Source organism: Trichogramma pretiosum, unplaced genomic scaffold (assembly GCF_000599845.2).
Source record: "Trichogramma pretiosum strain Unisexual culture from Peru unplaced genomic scaffold, Tpre_2.0 scaffold79, whole genome shotgun sequence".
Lineage (NCBI taxonomy): Eukaryota > Metazoa > Arthropoda > Insecta > Hymenoptera > Trichogrammatidae > Trichogramma > Trichogramma pretiosum.
Window position 1 is genome coordinate 626,179 of NW_019641700.1, and position 24,525 is coordinate 650,703.

General features: G+C 33.3%; 1 protein-coding gene across 3 annotated transcripts in view; it reads right to left on the reverse strand.

Moving 5' to 3' along the window:
* Positions 1-24,525, reverse strand: part of LOC106652780 — an 85,182-nt gene that overhangs the window by 30,156 nt on the left and 30,501 nt on the right. For all 3 annotated transcript variants that reach the window (XM_014371918.2, XM_014371917.2, XM_014371920.2), the window contains exons 6-9: positions 20,425-20,741; positions 13,741-14,552; positions 3,238-3,421; positions 1,270-1,544 (exon numbers count right to left, since the gene is read on the reverse strand). In XM_014371918.2, the coding sequence (XP_014227404.1) occupies positions 1,270-1,544; positions 3,238-3,421; positions 13,741-14,552; positions 20,425-20,741 (1,588 nt within the window). The remainder of the gene's footprint in view (positions 1-1,269; positions 1,545-3,237; positions 3,422-13,740; positions 14,553-20,424; positions 20,742-24,525) is intronic.

Sequence of the window (24,525 nt, forward strand, 5' to 3'; positions counted from 1 at the left end):
TCTATCTACAAAAATACACGGGTAAGTGATTTCGATGTGTTTTTTTCTCAACTTTCCAGTCGTGAGGTCAAAAATGCCAAAACCAACCACCATAACAACAAAAAATGGACTTGAACTTGAAACACGCTGTATCTTATTTGCCTCCAGGTTTAGAGTTTTTTTGAGGGTCAAGATCGAAAAATCTCGCGACTTTTCTTAAGAATCAGTAATAAAAAAAGGGACATTTTTTTATAAAGGCCACCAGTGAAGAAAAGAAGAGCGCGCGGTCGGCCGTTTTCGAGCGCGGCGGACTGTTTTTTCGCTACATTTTACGTTTCTTTACCTTTCACGCGTTAGGCTTTCGCCATCTAAATAAACAAATACATGTTTTTTGTGTATTTTTTTCTCATCTTTCCAATGGTGCAATTAGTTTTTGGAAAATTGGCTTTTTTGATGTGGCTGTTTTGCGCACTTGAACATACTGCTGGGGCATGTATCGCTATTCTCCCCATATGTGGCGACTACATTCAAGAGTGACTTCAATTGTTATTCTTATTAATTCGAGAAGTCAACTACGTAAATGTAATTAGTTACCGACCGACCTCCATAGTTATCGCATCGTCTCTGGACATTTTCAATAAACGATTCGTTCCTTTTACTTGTGACTAATAATTAATATTTATAAACAATTCATTATATTTATCCCATATATATGGCTTGAAACTAGAAAAAATTTCCTATAAAACTAAAAATAATCGTCTCGATACGATCAAAATGGAAAGAGATAGAATCACTTAAAAATTGACAAAAAGTGACAGCATGAACAGTATCCGAGTAATTGAATCAAATGGCGGCTGGTGACAAAGTAAATCAATGGGGAAATTGTGAGTAAGTACAATTTTTTAAATCCTATTTTAAATTCTGATTGATACTCATCATCAACTGCAGAATCTAGAATAATATTCTTCTTTTTTTAGTTAATAATTTCAAAATTCTTAGACCAACTTCAGTTACAATCTTATAAGATACTCTAAGTTAAGTTATAATACACAGTTCGGGACAAAAACACCGTTCCACTATAACTATAGCATGAAGCTATAACTATACAATATTGCATATAAAACGTTTTTCGGAATTTTTATTTCAAAAATCTTCAAAGAAAACAAGCATGATTTCTTGTAATTTTTCGAAATATATCCACCATTTTATTAATCTTGCAATAACCAAAAATCGCTCTAAAAATATGTAATAATTTTTAGTTGTGAGATGAATAAAAATTAAATAACCTACTTTCATGTGACTCGATGGTTCGTCTATCTGTAGAGCACTTAGAGAATGACAGCGTCTTTTACTTGTAGACATGTCCGAGTTCGAAAGAGATGAAATGTCTGACTCAAAAACATCGTCATCATATTCATCATCTGGAACTTCCGTTGAAGTCTTTAAAAATTGATCATTAGATCCACAACTAAATATTGTTGGAACCGGAGGTGCACTCAAAGGTGGACTCAAACTAGAAAATGTTATTTTTGAGTCTAAATTGTTAGTTGTGAGAGTAGAACTACCTGCAAATAAAATTAAAGGTTTAGAATACACCCTATGATTTTAAATAATAATAGTTCTGTAAAAGTTATCCCTTAATCACTCTAATAAATACTGGCAGTTAAAATAAAATAAAAAATATATCAAAAATTATTTTTAATCATTGTCGTCGACGTTGCTTTTTCCGGTATTTTTAAGGGTAGATTCGTTTTTGTTATTTGACAAAAATGGGTGCAGACAATTTTGAAAATAGAAGTGGAGACAATTGAAGTGTATTACGCACCAAATAAGACCAAAAAATCATTTATTTTATGTTTAATTTTGATTCTTGAAAATGTGAGAATTTCCTGACGTTTTAGACCGTAACCCATTAACGAGGGAGGACACGATTTTGATAATCAACTTTGCGTTCTTACAATGTCTAAATCGACACGAAAAAAATAATGAAAACAACTGTATCTTATAGTTTTCAGGGCGTCTTTCGAACCGTGGTGTTTAAAATAGCGTAAATTAACAATTTATAATTAAAAATTTCATATTTACACAAGAAACGTGTTTTTAGGTAAATTTTTTTTCATTTCAATTTTTAAACAACATATCATTGTTACACGGGAGTAAAATACATACAGAACGTGCTTTTGAGTTCTTTCATTTGAGAAACCATGGTTAGTTTTGTCAAACAATATTTATTTCTAAACAAAGAGTCGGCTTGAATGAAAAAATGGACTTTCAAATTTCATTATTTTTTTTCTCATACACTATTGAGTTTAGCAAAAAAAGTTTATGCAACAAAAACATCTTAGAATTGATCAAGAAATATACTTAAATTTTTGCAGTATTTTCGGAAGTGACTTTGGGAAACCGGACTTCCCAAATTTTCCAGAAATTGAAAAATCGACTCGGAAGAACGCCCTCAAAACTATAAAATATAGTAATATTCATAATTTTTCTCGTATCAATTGAGACATGGTAAGAGTGCAAAGTTGAATGTCAAAATCGTGTCTTCCCGGCATTCATGAGTAAATAGTATATTACGTGCCTAGGGAGCGAAAAACTGGAAAGCCTCAGAGCAGGTGTAATTATCGCCCGAGGCGAAGCCGAGGCCTAGATTTAGTGAATGTGCCTTAAGGCCCACTTTAAAAGGGTTTTCTATTTTATTTAAAAAGCTTTAAGATTTTCTGTATCAAGATAGGAGCACTTAAACAAAAAAATTCACCGATCAAAAAATTGGAAATTTTTCAAAGAATCTGTCTGAATTTTTTCAGAATTTTTCAAATCGTCCATTACCCTTTTTCAAAGAAGCTAATTTGAAGTTTTTCTTGCGTAATTCAGAAACCGCAAAAAAATTTTGGTAAAGATCGATGACCCAAAGGTGAGAAAGTCTCCTTATTAGTTTCACCTTTTCAAGTTTGATTATTTTTTGAGTTATTTTGGGATAATATGTCATACAAGGATGAAAAAGATGTAATTTTGAATAGTAAAAGATCAATGTCAAAAGAAGTAAATGGAAAGAGATTTATTACAATGAATAAAAAGTCAGAACAAATAATATAGTTTTCCAGAATTTACGCTCATTTTTTAATAATATTAGCTATGCTCGATCATGTGATTTTACGAAACATTGAGTTTTTTTCTTTCGGCACCTCTTGCATTTTCAAATTATAAAAGTTTACTCGGAACTAAATTTTTACATGATATAGCAGATTTTATACTTACTTGAATATTTATTTTCCATTGACAGGACCTCATTTGGTTTGCCAGAAAGCTGATTATCAGGAAATTTACTCAAGTTATCGGAAAGGTGCACACGGTTAGAATCTCCTGATAATTGAATTGTATTTATGTAGTCAGAATTTATCTGTTTTCCTTTGCTTCTTATAGGTGCATAGGGCTGCATTTCCTTCGGAAAATAAAATTATTCCAAATTACAAAAGTGAAAATTACGCTTCATCGTATGAAATGTTTCATAAAAAATAAAGTATAAAATGAAAGATTTTTAAATTATTGTCATATGAATTTTTGGTAAATTAAGAAAATTTTTTTAGTATTAAGCAGTTTCGAGTCTCAAAGGAATATAGGTCATATTTTGAAAATAAGGCGCAATTTTCAACATAATTTTTTATCAATATGTAAACAAGATTTAATGTTAATTGAATCAGTACAGTCGTGGAATCAAAAACCAATCTTGCAGCATTTTGCAAAGAAAAGCGTTTAGAATACTGATTAGTGCAAAAATGCAGCTATCTAGCTATCAGAGCAGAATATGGACATCACAAGGATGACGGTTTACCAGTTAATGAATAAAATAAGTCATGTTCCAAAAATAAGGCGTATGCATTTTGAAAAAAAAAAAAAAACATTTAAGGCATGGCATATTTTTGGTAGATCACGGTATTTTATTCGGCCTTAAGGAGGCTCTACACCAATCATAATAATAGAACAGCGAGGCATCTGTCTGTCTCTTTCTCGCATTAGGCAGACAACCGCTTGCACTATTCGAAATCAATGATTTTACGCACATTTTCGCACAAATCTGAAAAAATTCATACGCTTTCCTTGACAAATTCTAAGACTTTTTTGTTCTTTTAAAATTTTTCGTAGAGTTCATGCTTATTGAGATAAAAAATCGCAAAGATTCATTGCTTGAAATTGTTTAAATTTGAATCATTTATAGCTCGTTAACAATAGATTTTAGAGAAAATTTGCAAGAGCACTTTTTTGTTTAAAATGACCCTAAAAACCTTAAAAAGTGGGTTTCAGGTCAAAAAATTTTTACTTTTGCAATGTTTTTACATTAACTTTTCTCAAAAACCGTTTGGTTAAGTTTTTCCAGTTTTTGAGCTATGTTTTAGTACATACTGAACAATCATCTCCTAGTTTTTGAAAAGAATTTATCGATGCGTTTTTTTATAATCACACAAAAAAGCGTCTTTTCGATACGCTAGCATAGGGATCTCATGTTAAAGTACCGAACTTTGATTAATTATATTTCGGAAATTGTTTGGTTAAATTTCCTGAAATTTCTCACACATATGAAAAGCACTGTCAATAATATGTGGTTAAAATTTCAAGACCCTTTATCGATAGTCATTTTTTTGAGGGAACTACCTTAATTACTCATCAGTTAGTTCGTTAAGGGGTATTTTTTAAAATACCAATCGAAAGCTTGGAACTTTTTATTTCAGAAAATATATTTTTTATTAAGATGGTTGATCTTTTAAATTAGTTATAAACAATAAAAGACCGCGTCCCAGAAGAGCCCGTGTTAAAATCGCCATTTTCAAACTTGTTTATCTCGAAAGTTTGATCGTCAACCATATGTTTTTTTTTTGGAATCTCATTTTGAAGATCTAACCAATCAATTGACATAAATTTTATCTTGTTGGATGATCTTTTGTATTTTGTGTAGAGCCTCCTTAAGGGGACCCTGCCGGGCTCAAGTGGCAGTGTGACAAATACAATGAAAAATTAGAATGATATGCCATAATAAGCATTAATGTAGCAGTAATTTAGTAATAAAGTAATAATAGTTTAGCAGTAATATAGCAATAATATAGCAATAGTGTAGCATTAAAATATTACCAATAGAAACAAAATCATTATTTCTAAAAAAGGCATACATGACAAAAATTATTCTAGACAGCAGAATAAAGCATAAAATGAAGGCTTGATGAATATACATGATTGGATGAAGCGAAGATGGTGCTAATGATTAGGTGTACATTGAGCAGGATCTCTGTGAGTATAATTAAAGAATAGGTATTACGTGATAGAAGGTAGATCAATTTTAAGGTCATTTTCTGAAAGAATGGCCATGAGTTGGGAGTTGGGTAGCTTTCGAATGAATACGGTGAGGTTACGAACAAATGGTTTGGCATAGCTTAATTCGCAAATCACTGAGAGTGCTTTGGTATACAGCAAATGTATTTGCTTTGGCCAAAGTGGGCGCATAGAGAGTTTTCCCTCACCATCCGTGTTGAAAAGTTTGATTACGACTGCTTGACAGCCTATGAGAGCGCGAGACGATTGTGAAGTTGTGTAGTAAAGTAGACGATGCTGGCGTTTTTATAGTGCATAGTTTAGCAGTGAAGAGAAAGAGTAAGTGAAATATCGTCAGGTATTGCGATTTAAAAGATGAGTGAGAGCTTCTTCTGTTCTTATTGTTATTAGTTCAGAATGTGTAGTCTTACGTATGAAAACTAAAAGATAACGGATAACTGTTCAAGCAAAATATATTTGTTGTGATATGGCGTTGGCTTAACTGAGAAGAATATGCACTTCTTTGAGACACAATAGGCGTAAAGATAGCTTAGTATTACTACCATAGCTGCAAAGGGTTGAAGAATTAATTGTAGAAAATTTGTGTGACTGAGAAATAAAGTGATCGCGAATATTTCGTGAGGAGCATTTAAAAACTAGAAATCTAGTTTTACGCTTATTATTGATGTTGGTGGGGATTGGCTTTTTGAGGGACCATTTTCTTGTTTTTGCGATAAAGTGTGTGTGATTTTTGAGGCCAATCGCGGAAAAGGCTCTGTTGAGTTTCTCCTTGTCGGGGAGATCGAGGATGGCCGATAGACCTGACAACAACACCTCGCAGTCATCTCTTTAATGTGAAGTACCATCCTGAATGTGTATGATACGTGGGTAAGTCGTTACATGAGGGGAAAGGGGAAAAGAAAAAAATAATAATACAAGAATTGACTGCTGTTTGATTGCAGGAGATCGAAAAAAGGTATTGTATGTTCATGATAAAGCGGACTTTATAAGATCAAATTAAAAATAGTTAGCGGCACATAAATTGTATGTGAATTACACTAAATTAAAGGAAAACGTATGAATTTTACGATGGTGTACTGATATAAGCGATTAAAGATAAAAATTTGAAATTGTAAAGGTGAGAAATATAGAGAGAACATTTTTTTTTGGAATTTAGGTTGAAAATTAATCATATCATAAAGTTACTTTTTTTCAACGATGATTTGACTCTAGAAATGAATGAAAAATCGTAAAATTGGTCGATAATAAATTTTTTTCGCTCACTTGGAAAAAAAGATTTTATGCTACAGCGCGAAGAAGAAGACACCCTTAGCAACGGCTTCCAACAATTGACTAATTGCCGTCCGAACGAAATATTTCTTTTCCAAACGTTAAAATTCGGATAGTATAATTTTCATTACAAATTCGTGAAATTCAGCAAAAACAGTAAATCAATTCGCCGTTGATTGAGTATTTGAATAAATCCAAAAAATTACAAGTTTATCAACCAACGACATGAGAGATAAATAAATCTTAATAAAGTAGATTTGTCAACATGTGATCTAATTTGTGTCTGTTACGATAGTATCACGCGACTCAGCTGACTATATAGATCCAATCGCTGTTGATTGAGATTATTAATAAATCCACAACATTTTTTGATTATCTGCCGTCGAATAAACAAGATAAACAGAGTCATCTCCTTCGCGAGTCGATTTGAAAGCGCGTACGCCATTTTCAGCCTGCAATGTCGATTTCGCAAGATTCGGCCCTCTATATAAATTAAATCGTCCTTGAATGAGTTTTTTAGTACATTCACCCAAAAGCAAAATTAATACAGCAACACATTATCGGGAAAAATAAAAAATCTCGGTCTTGATAGTCGATATTTGCAGGTGCCCGTCACGAAGGTTTCACGCGATAAAACCCTTTCGATCGATCAAATCATTGTTGATTGAGTTTTTGAATTAATCGACAAAATTACAACTTTATCCGTCATAGACTTAAAGAAATAAATAAAATTTCTGTCTTTATGGGGTGGATTTGTTAACGCGTATGCTAATTCTTTCCTGCTATGATGGTTTCACGCGATTCAGTAGGATCAAATCGCCGTTAATTAAGATTTTCAGTAAAATTACAACTTATCTATGTGGCATATGCTTGCATAAATCGACTCGCTGTCAATATGAACTTTAACGAGAGAGCGCACACATATGCAAGTGCTGCTCGATGTAAGTAAGATGATACCGACTAAATATTGTTTTTCGGCATGCGCATATAATATGTGGAAAATAAATTGGGAAAAATTATGCTTACGTGAAAAAGCATTATACTAAAAGGTAGACGCAACAATTGTAATAAACATATAAATATATAATGACGCATAGAAATGCATTCTGTAATTCAACAGGAGTTGCAAGTATTAATACGTGTAAGAACAGTATATAAGCTGGGCAAAAATTGTTTGGCTGATCAGATATTACAGTCGAGTAAGGCGAAGCTTTGCCAGTCTGATCCTCAAATCATTAAAATACGACAAACCCTTTTAATTTGTTGATTGCACTTGAACTTATACAAAGTTATATAAATTACTATAAAAATATTTATTACAAAACACTTCCAACCGTTACCACCGGTGAGATTCTGTCCGTTCAGCGATTTAAATTGTACTATACGAATAAAACCAAAGTCCACTTGAGTGTGTTCAAGTGTCACAACAGATTGTGTGGAACTGGGATTTCCAATAAACGAGACATCAGGCCGACATTACCCAAAGTACCTTCATGAATTTTGACAAATTTTTTTGGGCTAAAATGGCGTTATAATCGATACATATAGAAAATAGACGTTTATAGAGGGAAAGGGGGAAGGGGTCTAAAATACTGACTATAGGACTCTTTTACTTCGCAATATAACACACCTAAAGCGTGTTAAAATCGAAGACAAGCATGTAGAATAAAATTTGAAAAAGTATTAATTTGACCCATCTACTTATAAAAAAGAGATGGATCTCAAAGTGAAGCCCCATAAAACGGTCTCTGATTGGCTGACACAGATGGCAAATGTCAACAGACAGTTAGTACCCAAGTAACCCAAGGTTGTATAAAATCCATGGAGAGAGATGGCGCAGCTGTCGAATAACAATGCACATGTATTACTATATATATTATTTTTCGACGGCTGCGCCATCCCCCTCCATGGATTTTACACAACTCGGAAGTAACCTCAAAACACGAGTGAAAAATTTGACGCGCACGAGGAGCGTTTGAAACATACTAGTATACTAATTAATTATGTAATATGAGTTATATAGTAGGAAAGATCGAAACATGAATGCTTTCGAAAATCACTTATTAATAGTAATCAAAGTTATTATTGTGGTATCAAAACAGAGTACCTGCAACTTGGACCCAATCATATCACTATTTCTACTCTGACCTGACGATAGAATCTACTTATCGCTGATATTCGGTAATTTTATTTTTTTGTTTTAATTATTGATTTAATTATTTTTTAAAATTTTTTCTAGCCGTAAAAAGTCTTGAGAAATATCCGAAAAATTTTATTTTAACCGTTACAGAGTTAAAATTTCAATAATAAAAAATTTTTCGATGGGTTTTATCTCGTTTTTTTACTTATCTTTATTAATATAACTATACATTTGAAACAACTGACACAAAGCCATTTTAGAGTCAATTGACAATTGTTGCACATTTTTTTACTTGTGTCAAGGGTATCTTTTGAATGAAGTTTAAATCTTGGAATTTCAAAACTCAGAAAAAATTTTTCACAAGGTACAAATGTGGTCAAATATAAGTCATATTTTCACGTAAATACGGCTACTTGCTCAATTTCTAAATGTCACTGTAAAAGTATTAAAATACTCTTAGAAAAATTAACTAATTAATGGATTCAATAGAAATTTTTTCAGCTCTCCGATGGTGATATCAAATTTTCCGAAATATTCAATTTTCATTGATAAAATCGCCATCAAACATTCAGAGCTAAATATCTCGAAAAACTCAATATGGCAATAGTGACTTAATAGGTTTATTTAGATATAAGAGAAAATAATGAACTAACAAACAATTCCTGAGTTATTGTGCGTTAATTCGGTGGACTCAAAATGATCGGTATATAAAGGCCAACGAAACGAAATAATTTTTTAACGACAACTATTCACGTTACACTTTTCTTCAAGTGTTTAGCGACATTCTCAGTGTTCCTCGGCTCGCTAAAATTGATACTCGCTCGTATAGCATTGTAATTCGACTGAAAAAATAAATGAAAACGTGGTTCCTATATTAAGAGGTGAAAAGTACTTAAAATCTCAAAAATAAAAAATTTTTTTATTGATTTTTTTGATAGGATTCATTGTCAAATAAGTAATAAATATGAGTTAATTGGTTCAATTTCTAATGTGAAATTTTACATATTCATGTGAAAAGTGAGTTTGATCATCAAGTTAGTCACCAGTAGACTACCATTATACAGTCAAGACTAGCGCATACGCGTAGTAGATAAAATAAAGCCCGTTTAAATAAAGCAACAATGGACCTTAAAACAATTCTTCGTGAAAATGCAAATGCAAAAATCAAAAACTATTTACAAAATCTCTCACTCACGGAAGCTATAGACTACTCTTTATGGAAAGCTACAAAATTTTTAAAACGTCCAAAACGTTTCATACGACCCATCAAGACAGGAAATAACTGGTCAAGAAGTGAAAAGGAAAACGCTAAAGTTTTTGCTGATCATTTAAGCAGAGTCTTCGAAACTCCACATAGACAAATAACAGTAATAGAAGAAGAAATATTCCTACAAGCAAACATAGCCACTGAAAATGAGGGAGAATTGAAAAGTGCTACATTACACGAAATTAAAACTCTAATCAAGGAACAAAAAAACAGGAAAGCGCATGGCTACGACGGTATAAATAGCAAAACACTGAAAGAACTTCCCTTAAAAGCGGTGCGATTCATCACCATAATAGTAAATGCATGCCTACGGTTTAAATTCTTCTGCAGCTAGTGAAAAGTTGCTCAAATCATACTGATAGAAAAGCCTGGAAAACCATCCGATCTAGTAACGTTATACAGGCCTATCAGTCTTCTACGGTTACGTTCTAAAATCTTCGAAAAAGTTATACTAAGCCGACTGAAGTCGCTGCCAGAAGAAAGACGCATAATTCCAGAGCACCAATTTGGGTTCCGTGTGTGCCACTCCATCATTGAACAAGTGAATAGAATAGTTGTTGAAATACGTAATTCGTTTGAGAGGAAACATTACTGCTCGGCCGCTTTTCTGGACGTGGCTCAAGCCCTTGACAAGGTATGGCACACAGGCTTACTCCACAAAATCAGACTGAAATTTCCGAACAGTTTTTACCTGCTGCTCAAGTCATATCTCGAAAACCACACATTTCAAGTGAAAGTGAATAAAGAAATCACCAAATTGCACTACATCCATGCAGGAGTTCCGCAAGGGAGTACTCGGACCCACTCATCTACTAACTGTATCTCATTTATACATCAGACATTCCACTAGCTGAAAATGTCACCACAGCGACGTACGCAGACGATACCTCCTTGATAAGCTCACACCCGGACCCAACCATCGCCTCAAACAATCTACAAGAACATTTAACAGCAGTTCAAAAATGGTTCAAAAGCTGGAGAATCAAAATAAACGAAAATAAGTCAGCTCATATCACCTTCACACTCCGCAAGGACTCGTGCCCAACAGTGCTACTCAACGGAACTCCTGTGCGCCAGTGCGACGAAGTCAAGTATCTTGGAATACATCTTGATCGACGTCTTACCTTGAGACCGCATATTTGGACAAAAAAAACAGTTAGGCCCGAAGTCGAGTAAACTCTATTAGCTGCTAGGGAGAAATTCCGTACTCTTACTGGATAAGAAGCTGCTGCTCTACAAAAGTTTAATTAAACCAATATGGACGTATGGAATCCAGCTGTGGGGTGCAGCATCGAAATTCAACATCAACATCATAGAAAGATACTAATCGAAAGTTCTCCGAATATGAGTAAATGCCCCATGGTACTTCTGTTACCGATCAGAGAGAAAGATGAACGCATAAATTTAATACAAGGCATTCGGCAAGACGAAGACAATGAAAGCGAGCTTCAGCTACCCCAAAAAATTGAAGCAGAGCTTACTTTTCCTTTTTTACGTACAATCTTCTTTTTTTTGAAGATCAGAATTAGATATATTTCAGCAACAATTTTTGAATCGAAGAGATGTGCCGACTTCGGAAATTTTGTCTGTTAGAACAATAGCAGCGAAACAATCAACTTCTGGGGGCCAAGGCTTCTTCAAATGTACTGGTAAAAAACTGTTCTACCAGAATTTGCATTTGTTAAAAAAAATAATGTGCTTTGTAACTCAAAATGCCACAATAGCACAACTTGTCTAAATAAGTAATGAATTATCAATAATATGATATTGGCAATAATTGCCTCAAGGTTAGAACTTAACTTTAAATTAGTTTTATGCTAATAAATTGATAATTGATAATAAATTCACGACTTATTATTATTCATTGTTTATAATATATCATTTCAAGAAAATTCGTACAGTCGTAAAGAAAGAATTAGTATTTATGTTCATAATATCACGACCGACCGACGTCTCCGATGGGGATACACGAAAATGCCTAAATTCGGTTAGGCATTACTTGTTTTGCCTGAAAATGTTCAGTCATTTCGGGATTTGCCTAAATTGTTTAGGAATTTTCTATAATTTGATTTCGGTTTTCGGCATTTCGGTTATGTCCGAAAATCATAGGCATTTCTACTTTTGCCTAACCAAATCGGGTTTTGCCTGTAACAATATATGGCCGATTCTCCGTGAAGTCGAATGGTAAAAAAATATTTTTTTTTGCAAATATGAAAAAATTGTTGTATTCGATGTTAGGTTTGTCTGAAAAAAATTTTAGAAAAATTGGGGCCTTCTACGACACTTTTTCGGAGACCCAAAGTTGGCTATTTTAGCGTTTTTCGAAATTCATGAAAAATCACAAATATTCAAATAATTCCTAGATTAAAGTAGAATGAATCAAAAGTAAAAGTGCTCATGAGCTGTTTTGTTAGAAATGGTACAAATTTTCAGAAAAAAATCATTCCAAAGTGATTGGAGCCACCTAAAGACGTATAGAGTGGAGAAGACTTGAAAAAAAAAAACAAAAAATAAGAAATCTAATCGAGTTCGAACCTGATTTTCATTCCCAAAACTATGTAAAAAGCTTCCTAAAGATGTCAACTACTGCCTGATGAAGTTTTGTAATGGGTCTTACAGTGTAACGCAATGTAGACAACGATGTGTGTCGAAAAACGTGCAAAAAAGGTCTGAAAATGGGTGTTTTTGGCGATTTTAGGCATTTTGGACCTATGTATGACCCTTTTTGCACATTTTTCGACACACATTGTTGTCTACATTGCGTTACACTGTAAGACCCATTACAAAACTTTATCAGGCAGTAGTTGACATCTTTAGGAAGCTTTTTACATAGTTTTGGGAATGAAAATCAGGTTCGAACTCGATTAGATTTCTTATTTTTTGTTTTTTTTTTCAAGTCTTTTCCACTCTATACGTCTTTATGTGGCTCCAATCACTTTGGAATGATTTTTTTCTGAAAATTTGGACAATTGTCAACAAAAAAGCTCATAGTCACTTTTTCGTTTAAATCATTCTACTTTAATCTAGGAATTATTTGAATATTTGTGATTTTTCATGAATTTCGAAAAACGCTAAAATAGCCAACTTTGGGTCTCTGAAAAAGTGTCGTAGAAGTCCCCAATTTTTCTAAAATTTTTTTGAGACAAATCTGACACCAAATACAACAAGTTTTTTATATTTGCAAAAAAAAAATATTTTTTTACCATTCGACTTCACAAAGAATTGGCCAAATATTATCTGTCAAATTGTTTATGATTAATGAGGACATCTGGAAATGCGTGCGTTTGTAGCCATACATCTAATGAACGAAATGACACCCCTGTGACCAAGATTATATATATCATCAGTTCTAGCTGGGTTCTACGACACAGGTGTAAAACTCTGGGCTTGATTTTATGAGATAATTTCCATAGAAATAAATTTTATTATTGAAATTTTGACTCTGTAACAGTTAAAATAACATCTTTCGGGTATTTTTCAAGACTCTTTATGGTTTGAAAAAATAATAAAGACATTTGCACGGTATAAACATCAAAAAACGATAAAATTACCGAAAATAAGCGATAAATGGACACTATCGTAAGGTCAGAGTAGAAATAGTGATTTGATCGGGTCCAGGTTGCAGGTATTCTCTTTAGATACCACAAGAATAACTTTCATTACTATTAATAAGTGATTTTCGAAATCATTCATGTTTCGATCTACCCTCAAAGTTTTTGTAATTGATTTATTGAAAATTAAATTTTTGGTAATGATTACAAACCTGTTCGACAATGTCCAACGATGTAGTTTCAATTTCATCTGGAGTATTAGATAATAAAACTTTGCATGGAGGTGGTGGTTGAGTATTTTGCGGCTTTGTTATTAAATAAGGAGTTCTTTTAGTCGTTAAAATATGATTGGTGATGGATGTCATAGATAATTGATTGTTTTCCGAAGGTATCGAAGTCGGTCTTGATATGTGATTGTTCACAAGTGGAGTTGTGTCTTGAATGCATTCTGAAAAATGATCTGGTAAATCTTTTTCTTTAATATCATCTGAGAGTGTACATTTTTTCGATACATCAGCTTTGTTGGGTAAGTTAAAGTTTCCACGAAGACAGGAGCTAGAAACTGCTTGGATCTCTGGACATTGAATAGTAGACGTTTTTTCATAGGTCTTGAAAATAATATTTCTGTTTAATTCTACAGCTTCAGTATTTTTATCTGAACATATTTTTTGTGTCTTTATTGGTGACATCCGAATGACACTCACTGGTGGATTGTTAGTGAAATTATTAATTCCTTGCGGTGACAACCTGTGAGTTTGTTGAATTCTACTGGGTTCAGGCTTAACTACTGGCCCTGTGTTATATTGAATTAAAAATTTTGTATTAATTTGGGACTGTTTCCACTCGTGGGCATATTGTAACACTTGTGATTCATTTTGTTCTGGATTAGCTATAGGCATGAAGACATTTTTTTGACAAACCCCAAATGATGGTATAGGCGAAACATCAACTTGCGGGCTCGCTGAGCCATGTGCAGAAGGCGAAGAAAATGCTGGCGTAGCAGAACGTGAACTTCCCAGAGATACTAAAAAAAGTTTTCATTGTTTAAATGATAATGAAGTAGAAAGTATGAATAAAAAACTACACATTTAATGACTTCAATAAACTTATTTTTAATTTATATCATTAACTATCCAAAACCTTTTTTATTTACTAATTATTATCATTTCACAACACCTATTATAAGTAAATAAAAAATTATTTGAATCTTCATATTGTAACAAACTGGTTTTTATAATTAAATTTCAACGACTATGTGAAGGTTAAGCTCAATGCTTACGGATACTACCACGGTCGAGGCGACCCACATTGCTCTGCATGAACAGTCAAGCACATAACTTTATTCATTTTTGCCTAAATTTGAATCATAAAAAAACTGTTTGTATTGAGAGTGACCTTTAAGGTCAATTGTCTCACCCGTGGTAGTGGCTGTAAGCATTGATGTTCTGAAGAAGTGTACGGGACCCTGATGCTAAAGCTCCATAGGTACTCTCTGAAAGTTACAAAAGATGACCGAAAACACTATTTGCCAGAAAACGCAAAAAAAAGAAAAATTTTAACGGTGTACGAAAAATAAGGTATACGAAAAAGGCTCAGGGAACCATTTGTATTTTAGTGCAAAATCAAAATTTTGAACTTTCGAAACGTGCAATGAAAAGGGGAAGAAAAGCCCCACTCAAAAATTTAATAAAATAGTATAACGTGCCTAGGTAGCAAAAAGATGGAAAGCCTCAGAGTATATGTAATTATCGGCCGTGGCTGATAAACATGTGTTCTGAGGCTTTCTTTTTCGCTTGATAGGTGCGTATACTATTTTTCATGAATCCCTCAGCAGAAATGAACTTTTTCGTTTTGGTTGCCGATATGAAAAAAATTAGTTTCGGCTGGGGTAGCATGAAAAAATTTTGATTGTATATATAAGCCCTTCAACGTGTGAAAACCTGAAGCAACTAGCTTTTATAGAATCAATAGTTTCAATAAAACTGAAATGGTTAAATTTTTCAACAACCTATATAACATGACGTCAGGATAAGTTTATTCGTAGTAGAATCTTTAATATGGATAAAACTGGAATCCAAAAGGTCAAAAAAAAGTGGGACATGGGATCTATTATACAAGGTGTCACAAAAGTATGGAAACCTCCTAAAAGCGGGCTAAATATGCAGAGAAAAAAAACTAAAACCTCATATCCGACGTATTTTTTGATGGGGAATCCAATGGTAACCTTGGATTTGACCTGGAACATGACCTCAAAGCTACAGCGACCCAATAATCGATTTTTCAAATGGAAACCCCTATTTTTTATTGCAAATTTGAAAAGAGCGGAAAATTTTACGTTGAAAAATGTATTTCTTTTTTTTTCAAGGCCACTTCAAGGGCGCTACAGGCTCGAATAAAACCCCGATTTAACCTAAAATTAAGCTCAAGTAAGAACTTCATTTTCTAACTGTAGCGCCCCCAAAATTACCTTGAACAAAAAATAAAATGCGTATTCGAACGTAAAATTTTTTGGAGCAATGAAGACTTATTCTTCAAATACTTAAAATCACTTGTAGCACGCTTGCACCCAACTCCGGGAGATCAGCAAGACAATATTAACAAATGATCACATGCCAACTAAAAATCATATACTACAACCTGCATTGCTGTTAATACACTCGGCAGCAAAATTATCGCAACAAAAAAATTCATCGAAATTTTGTCGATTTTCAAATGCTTCTATCTTGGGCTAGATTTATCGTATCGACACGCTTTTTTTTTAATTTCTTGGAAATTTTGTCCTCTTTAAATCCATATAAATTAAGATAAGATTTGAGTTAATGTTGAGTTACAAGTAGTATTTGAGCGTGACCCTAAAAATTACTGAAAAAAAAATGACTCTTTGAACGTGTACCAGTACCACAGTGATTTTTTTATCGAAATCTAACATACACCATCGCAAAGTGCTCTTTTTAACGAGTAATTTAGAAAAAATGACCTCTCTACGATTTTTTTAACGCTCTGTAGGTCGTTTTGAAGATACCATTTAAAGTACGTAAAATCCCCCGTTTAGCTGAAATCAAGACGATTTTCTGGGCATTTTGCGTACATAAACCGTACCTTCAAATCGACCTACAGAGCGTTAAAAAAATCGTAGAGAGGTCCTTTTTTTTAAATTACTCGTTAAAAAGAGCACTTTGCGATGGTGTATGTTAGATTTCGATAAAAAAATCACTGTGGTACTGGTACACGTTCAAACAGTCATTTTTTCTCAGTAATTTTTAGGGTCACGCTCAGATACTACTGGTAACTCAACATTAACTCAAATCTTATCTTAATTTATATGAATTTAAAGAGGACAAAATGTCCAAGAAATTAAAAAAAAAGCGTGTCGATACGATAAATTTAGCCCAAGATAGAAGCATTTGAAAATCGACAAAATTTCGATGAATTTTTTTGTTGCGATAATTTGGTTGCCGAGTGTAGATAATTACGATAGTCATCACGCTCTTTGGAACTTATAGATTTGTTCAAGATACATAGAATTCACACACTGACACTTCCTCCACATACTTCTCATTGCACACAGCCTTTGGACACTTTTTTGAGCCGTTAGAAAAAAAGTTCTACGAAGTGTGCGACCGATCGTGCAGGAGGATACACCGGGCAAAGCGTGTTTTCAAATTCTTGAAATTCAGAATCGCAATCTGCTGAAAATTGCTCTTCTACCTGCGTGCGAAAATTCAACCAGTAACCCAATCGTATTTTACTGCTGCATCAACAACTTACTTTCGCTTTTCATCGTTCATAATCCTGATGGTCATGAATTTAATTTGGTTTTTTTAATAAAATACCCCTGCCAGATTTGGATAAAAAAAAGCTTCTGCATCGGAAATCAACACTAATCAAGATTCGGGAACACCACTGCCGATTGTTGAAGGGGAAGTTAAACAGATTGAGTCTAAGGAATCGTCAACGATACGTGAAGTAGCTGCAATTATTTAATTGTAATAAATTCTTTTGCTTTTATTGTATGCATTGTACTTTAAAAACAATCTTTTAAATTAAAAATAATTTTTTTCCAGTAAACATCAATGCCGCCGTGAAAATCGGATTTGGACACACGTGACCAAAATTAGTGATAAAATAAAATGTAATCACTGCCAAAAAGATAACAATCTGAGATTCCAACCAAAAAAAAGCAGATCTGCAGAAATTCCTAACAAGTTATATTTTATTTATTAATAATTTGAGCTTTATAAAAATATTTTAAATAAGTTGTGCATGAATAGCTAGATCCAAAACTTTTTTTTAAATTAATATATTTAATAATTTTTTCAGGAAATATCTGCTTCATCATTTAAAGATACCGAGAGCATAAACACCGCCTTCAAGAAAATGCAATCTTTTAAAGGTATGTATTATAACTAGTTACATTTTGAAATTAACAAGAAAATATTTTTTATTAATTCTCATTGTTTTTTCAGATGGAGGTACTCAATGTGACAAAATAAATAATGCCATTTTGTTTTTTATTTCAAAAAATCGTCAGACTATCTCAGTCCTAAAGAATAAACGATTTAAAACATTGATTAAGATTGTAACCCCTTTATACAAAGTGCCATCTGCTAAAACCAAAATCCATTAACATGAAGCAAGATAGAAAGTCATCAAAACTAATTTCATAAAAGAAATTAAGTCCTTATTATATCATTGCTTCACCTGCGACGTATGCACAGATAACACTAATTCAAGTTACATGGGTATAACTATTCATTATACTAAAACTTCTATCTATCTATGGATCGTCACACAGCTAAAAATGTATCTTAACAATTCCGAAGAATAATGAAAAAAATTAACAGCTATAATCTCTGATGGAGCTAGTAATGTTAAGAAATTTTTCCAAGAGTTAGATGAAAAAAAAAACATTTAGTCTGTGTAGCACACACGCTCTCTCACATTATACCAGATGCTTTAAACACCAAGAAGGTGTTTTTTTCCACTAGCGGTAACAATTAACAAGATTTCAAATGTTCACCGAACAGAATCACAATGCATAGATAGTTTGAATAGTATTTTAAGCTGATTGAGAGCTGTTTTAGTACTTATTTTATTGCCAGATAAACTTCGGTCAACACAAGAAAATGCTAATCCAATAGGGTTGGACCTAGAAGGCTGAAACGTTCAGGACTTTCACATTCCAACGTATTCGTTAAAAGTACATGATTAAAGAAAAAAAAATTTTCTGGCCATCATGCTAACTATGGGTTAGCCCATATGTATATCTTATTTTTTATTGTGAATGTAAGGATAATATTCTCAAATCGCCCTAATTTACTGTGTGTATGCTTTAATAGTACATTATAAAACTAATGGCATCTTTCATTGCAAATAGTTAAGTGAAGTTTTATTTCTGAAGTTTTCCAGATGTATAGTATTTACTAAATAACCACGGAACAATTATTCATGAACTAAAACAGAAATACATTTATTATCAAATAATAAATATCATTCATCGAATTTTTAATTCATTTTTTTCGTGTTTCGTCATTTTGTGTGTTCAAACATTAATTTTTTCAAACGGAACACCGCTAACTGTTTGTTTAGGTATCAAGGACGCGATGTTTGCACGAATTCCAAGAGATTTCAAATGGTTTCCATTTGGAAAATTGAAAAATAAAAAAATTTTTTTTTCAAAATCACGTTTTTTTTTTGGATAAAATCAAGTTCACTTTTCGACCTGATCATTTTTTCGAAAATAATTTTTAATCGTGTTCACGATTCTGTCGATTTATACCGATAAACAATTGATTTTTTTTGGAATTATACGAATGATCAGTTTAAGCAGTAATTCAAACTCACAAATTTATGATTATTGATTCTCCACGTTATAATTTAAAATCCGTGAAATTTTTCTACGCTAATTTCAAATCTCTGGAGCTGAAAACATCTAAAGATGACTATATTATCAAAGCCACAATGCAATTTACATCGTACACGAATGAAAAAATTCAACCTCGAACAGGAGTCGAACCTGGAACTCTTAAATCATCATAAGTCTTGAAATCTTCGTCTTATCTTATCTAACGTGGAGAATCAATACTCATAAATTTGTGATTTTGAATTACTGCCAAAACTGATTGTTTGGAGAATTCCAAAAAAATCAGTTGTTCATTTTTTAGAAAATCTGAGATCAGATTCTGAAAGGTCATTAAATTTAACATTAGAATTGGTTACTCTCATATTTTTTACCCCAATTTCACCAAAAATAATGTAGTCAAATAAAGTGTAGAAAAAACGTCCTCTTGAGACTTGATGGGTTAATATTACACTATAAAACAACTAATAAAAATTGGTGTCAGTGTCTGGTAGTAAGGATTGCTTCAATACCATTGTTTCGTCGAGAATTCAGATTAATTCGATTCGATGTGATCGTGGTGGTAGTCAAGGCTAGACTGAATAGTGTGCAGCTCAGAGCCACCGAACGACAGTATCTTAACGACACTGGGAATCACGCACACATATGGCCGTGAGATGGAAGGTGTTAGCGCGCGTACAGTGTATGCCGTACACGTTACGACGCGGGAATCAAGTTAGCGGTTGTAAAAACAAACTACATCGCGTGCCGGCCGGCGTGTCGAATTTTATGCGTAAAATCTTTATGCTAGATAATTCAATAACGCGAAAACAAAATACGCGCGTCTCATTAGCTGCTGCTATTGCCATGTATGTGTAAGTGTTTTGTACATGCTCGGTGAGAACTGAACAACCCTTACAGGGGCTTCATTAAAACTTTGGCAAGACTATAATTAATAGAATATTGTCTTAGAGTCTTCTATACTTTTGATACGAAGAATGACTCGTAGATATAATTAAAATATATGATCAGAAAGCATTCAAATGGTTTTACTTACCTAACATATTTGCTGCTTCCGTTTCTTCTGGATCAAATCGTCCAGTAATACGTCCACTGGCAATACCCGGAGAATCATTTGAATCCCTCGATGTATCTTCACTATCCAATTTAGTATTATTTCGACTGAGAGAGCGCAAACTAGAACCTTTAAGACTCAAATGTCTCGAACAAAAGCCTCGCCTCTGGCTTTCTTTGGTACATGGATCCTTACTGCATAAACGTCGCCATTGTTTACCATTAAATTTTTTGCGGATTCCATTAGGAGTTATTATAACATCTCCTTTCTTGTACTTATGAGGAGTCGCAGTTTGAGACCTTTAAAATATATTAAAAATAATTCATGAATGTACTTCGTAGTAGCTACTATTTCAAGTCTATGTTTAAAATTTATGGTAGGCTTGAAGAGGATATAACATTTAAAGATCTTTAATTATTTTATCGCATTTATGAGATTTGATTTTCTAATGACCTTCTAATGATCTTTGCATGGCCGGATATAGTCAAAATGACCTTTGATCCAGATTCAGCGACCTCCAAAATTTAATGGTGATTTTTTTAGAATTTCATATCGAGTTCTCTTAGTTTAATCTTCAGATAACCTTGAAGGTAAGTTCGCAGAGAACATATGACTTAAGATTTGGATTGAGCATCCTCAAATGACCTTGAAAATGACCCAACCAAGAAAAACTGACATCGGATCCGGATTCAGCAGCCCCGAAAATATAGTGTCCAGTGGGTTTGGTCTCTGGACACCAACTCTTTTTTAGTATGGCTGTGTAATTAATCACTTAGGTGTAATCATTATTTCACCTTTTTTCAAATATCGTGTTTTGGTTCTAGTAGTGCTTGCGACTTTAAGGGGACAAGATGGTGTTTCGAGCTGATATTTAAAAATGTCCATATAAATCGAAGTAGTCGAAGTATATTTTTTTGGACAGTAAAATATGTTTATCTACCTCTGATTGAATGAAAAAACTTCTACCTTCACTCAAAATTTCAATTACATTTCTTTTTTCATAATACTAAATATTGTGATCGGATTGACTCATTACGCGAATATTGATCTATGGGGTCTTAAAATCTTCAGAAAAGTACCACGTTTTATCAAAACGGAGCAGAATGAACAAAAATTGTGTAAAATTCAATGTGCACATCAAAATACGAGAAATTTTAAGAAAATAAATATTTTATCAACGCTAAATTGCAAAGCTTTTGGATCAATTTTTTTTCAAAATTCCACTCTGCTTAGGTGTGAGTGTACTTTTCTAAAAATTTTGAGATCCCATTTATATTAATGAACTCACATCAGAATCGCGAGATTAGTCATTCTAATCACAAAAATGTAGTATTATAAAAAAAGTAACGTAATTGGGATTTCAGAGCTTGGTTAGGAGTTTTTTGTCAATCAGGTGTAGTATAAACCTATTTTACTAAAAAAAAGTTTTCAATTTCGATCTATACGAACATTTTTAACTATCAGCTCAAAACATCATCTTAATCTCTTAAGTTTCGGCGGTGCCGGGTCATAGAGTATTCACTGTGTCGCAAATTGCTTTGTCTTATAATGCAAGGGTCACCTCAGCCTTCAGCAATGAGCACGAACCCTGTACAAAGCAACTTGCGAGCTTTCATCGTACTTGAGTAACGACAAGAAGATGACAATATTAATTACGCGGCCTACAATCAATTGTAGTGGCACGCTGAATACCATCTCATGTCAAAGCGTCTAGATGTGATTCTTTATTTTTTGTGCAAGAAAACGACAGTAATCTCCCGCTATTGTATTGTTACTAACAGCTCCCAAAGCCACAAGGCTCTTCGCATCTGATACCCAAGTGTAACGGTCAATTTTTTTATACTGTTCAGAAACAATAATAACGCCGATCTTCTTATGACGAACAATTCAATGTAGTAGATCTCATCACAGTGGCTTAGATTCATTCACATTTTTGCATATGGACAGTATGCACATCAAAAATAGATGTACCACTCCTTTCTACTACTAAAAAACTATTTTTCCTCATAATTTGGTGATGATTCACTGTATAGCTTTTTGAGATAATAGGATTTTATTAAAAAAATATTTAAAATACTAAAAATTGAGTTTAGTTTTTCTCAAAAAAGTAAAAGGCTCGGGTAACGACGCATGCCATTCAGTAAAATTTTTCTCAAAAGTACAGTTTCTGAGCATTGCTTGGTGATGATTTGGATAAAGAAGCTTGATGGGCTTTCGAATAATTAGAATTTGAAAATAAAAAGTAGGACGAATTGAACTTAAAAACTCATAAAAAACACCATAAATTGCATGATTTTTGTATGAATTCGAGTTTGGATATTATTAGAAATTATTCTCAAGACAAGAGAAAGTTTTCAAGTTTTCAAGTTTCTTCACGAATAGTGTATAGTTAACTCAAATATCAAAATTTCACGAGATTCACTCATATAATGAGTTTAAAACAATTTTTAATTTTTTTTAGCAATATTTAGAGCAATCGTTAATTATTCATGTTTTGTTTATCGTTACGTTGCAGATACAATAATAAATGGCAGATCACCAGTTTGGTTAGAACCTCCAAGACGAACTGGTTTCAAACAAACATGTATGCTATTTAGTAATAATTGTAGTCAATTAATTTATTTTCTACACTAATAAGCAAACTACAGAGCTCTTCCTTGATGGTGACCTTCTCCATGTAATGCACTGGGTCTTCGTTAGGATTTCAATGATTGTTTCGACCCGGCTAACGACTGCCCAATCATTGGTTGATCCTTTGGACATCTCAGAAATTAATGTTCCTTTGGCATTTCTCCGAATTTTTTTAACCTCAGAGCTAAACTCTTTCCGACGTGGTTTATTTTCACTTACGTCATGATGCCCACGTGTGAGAGTGTGTTCGTTAATTTATCGAGGATTGATTTTATAGGTAAGTCCCAGTTAATTTGATGTATTGGCCGCATTTTTATTTTTTAGAAAGGTTATAATATCAGTAAAATTTAGTTTATTCTATATTTATTATAAGTTAAGAAATAGTATTTGTTGCAGACAATTCATTATCGAACTTGTGTCACGTCACCATTATTTTATTATAAACAATTATAATATTCTTAAAAATAATGTATATTCAAATAACGATAAACATGAAATTTCACTCTACGAACGGACGCACCAGCCTCGATCTACGGGATCTGACGACATCAAGCTAAGTGGAAAGCAAAACTATAAAATTGGTCAAAACATCGAGTTCTATGAAAAGAACATCGAAATCGACACCTATTACAAAGGTGTGAAATAGACACGCCATGCAAAGCATTGATTAAATTTGAGGCGATGTCGGTTTAACAGGAAGACCAATAAACTCGTAAAAATTAGTAAAAGCTGTCGTCAGATTCTCACGGATGAGCAGGTGCTGACAGGTGCTTTCTCTTAATTTTGTATGCAAAATCTAGTAGTATATATTGAGGACCCACGGAGGCCTCTGCGCGATTCGACTATCAACTTATTCGGTGGGCAGAGCTCACGTCACTTTGTACCGCGATTTTATATCATTTAGACTTGTATTAAATTGTGCCGCGAGTCCAATGCGGAGTGTAATTGTAATCGAGACTAGTGCAGTTAGTGCAGTGCAGCCAACCAGGAACGCCAGCCAACCAGTTGCAGAGTGAGCCACGATCTACACCGAGAATCGTCCACCAGGCTTATGAATATTATTTTTAATTAGTTGAGTAAGCCTAGGTGTAAGTTAAACTTTTGTATCTGAATGGATGAATGTGTTTGCATTGTAATTTATTATAACAAATAACAAACGACTACTACCACTCCACACAAATCAATCACATCATATATACTTCCCTCGTTGTCACCAGCCAGAATAAAATCAATATATATTATTTATTATAAATTGGCTCTCCAGCCGTAACAGAAAATGGTGCATTCGGCCTAAGGACTCCTATTGGACTACCTTTGCAAAAAATTTTAGAAATTTTTCTGGTAATGATAACGATGGATTGTATGTATGATGTCGATGACAGAGATTTTCGAGAATGCAACTTTAAAAAGACTTCGTAAAGTTTATAGTGATTTGATCGACACGAAAGATTC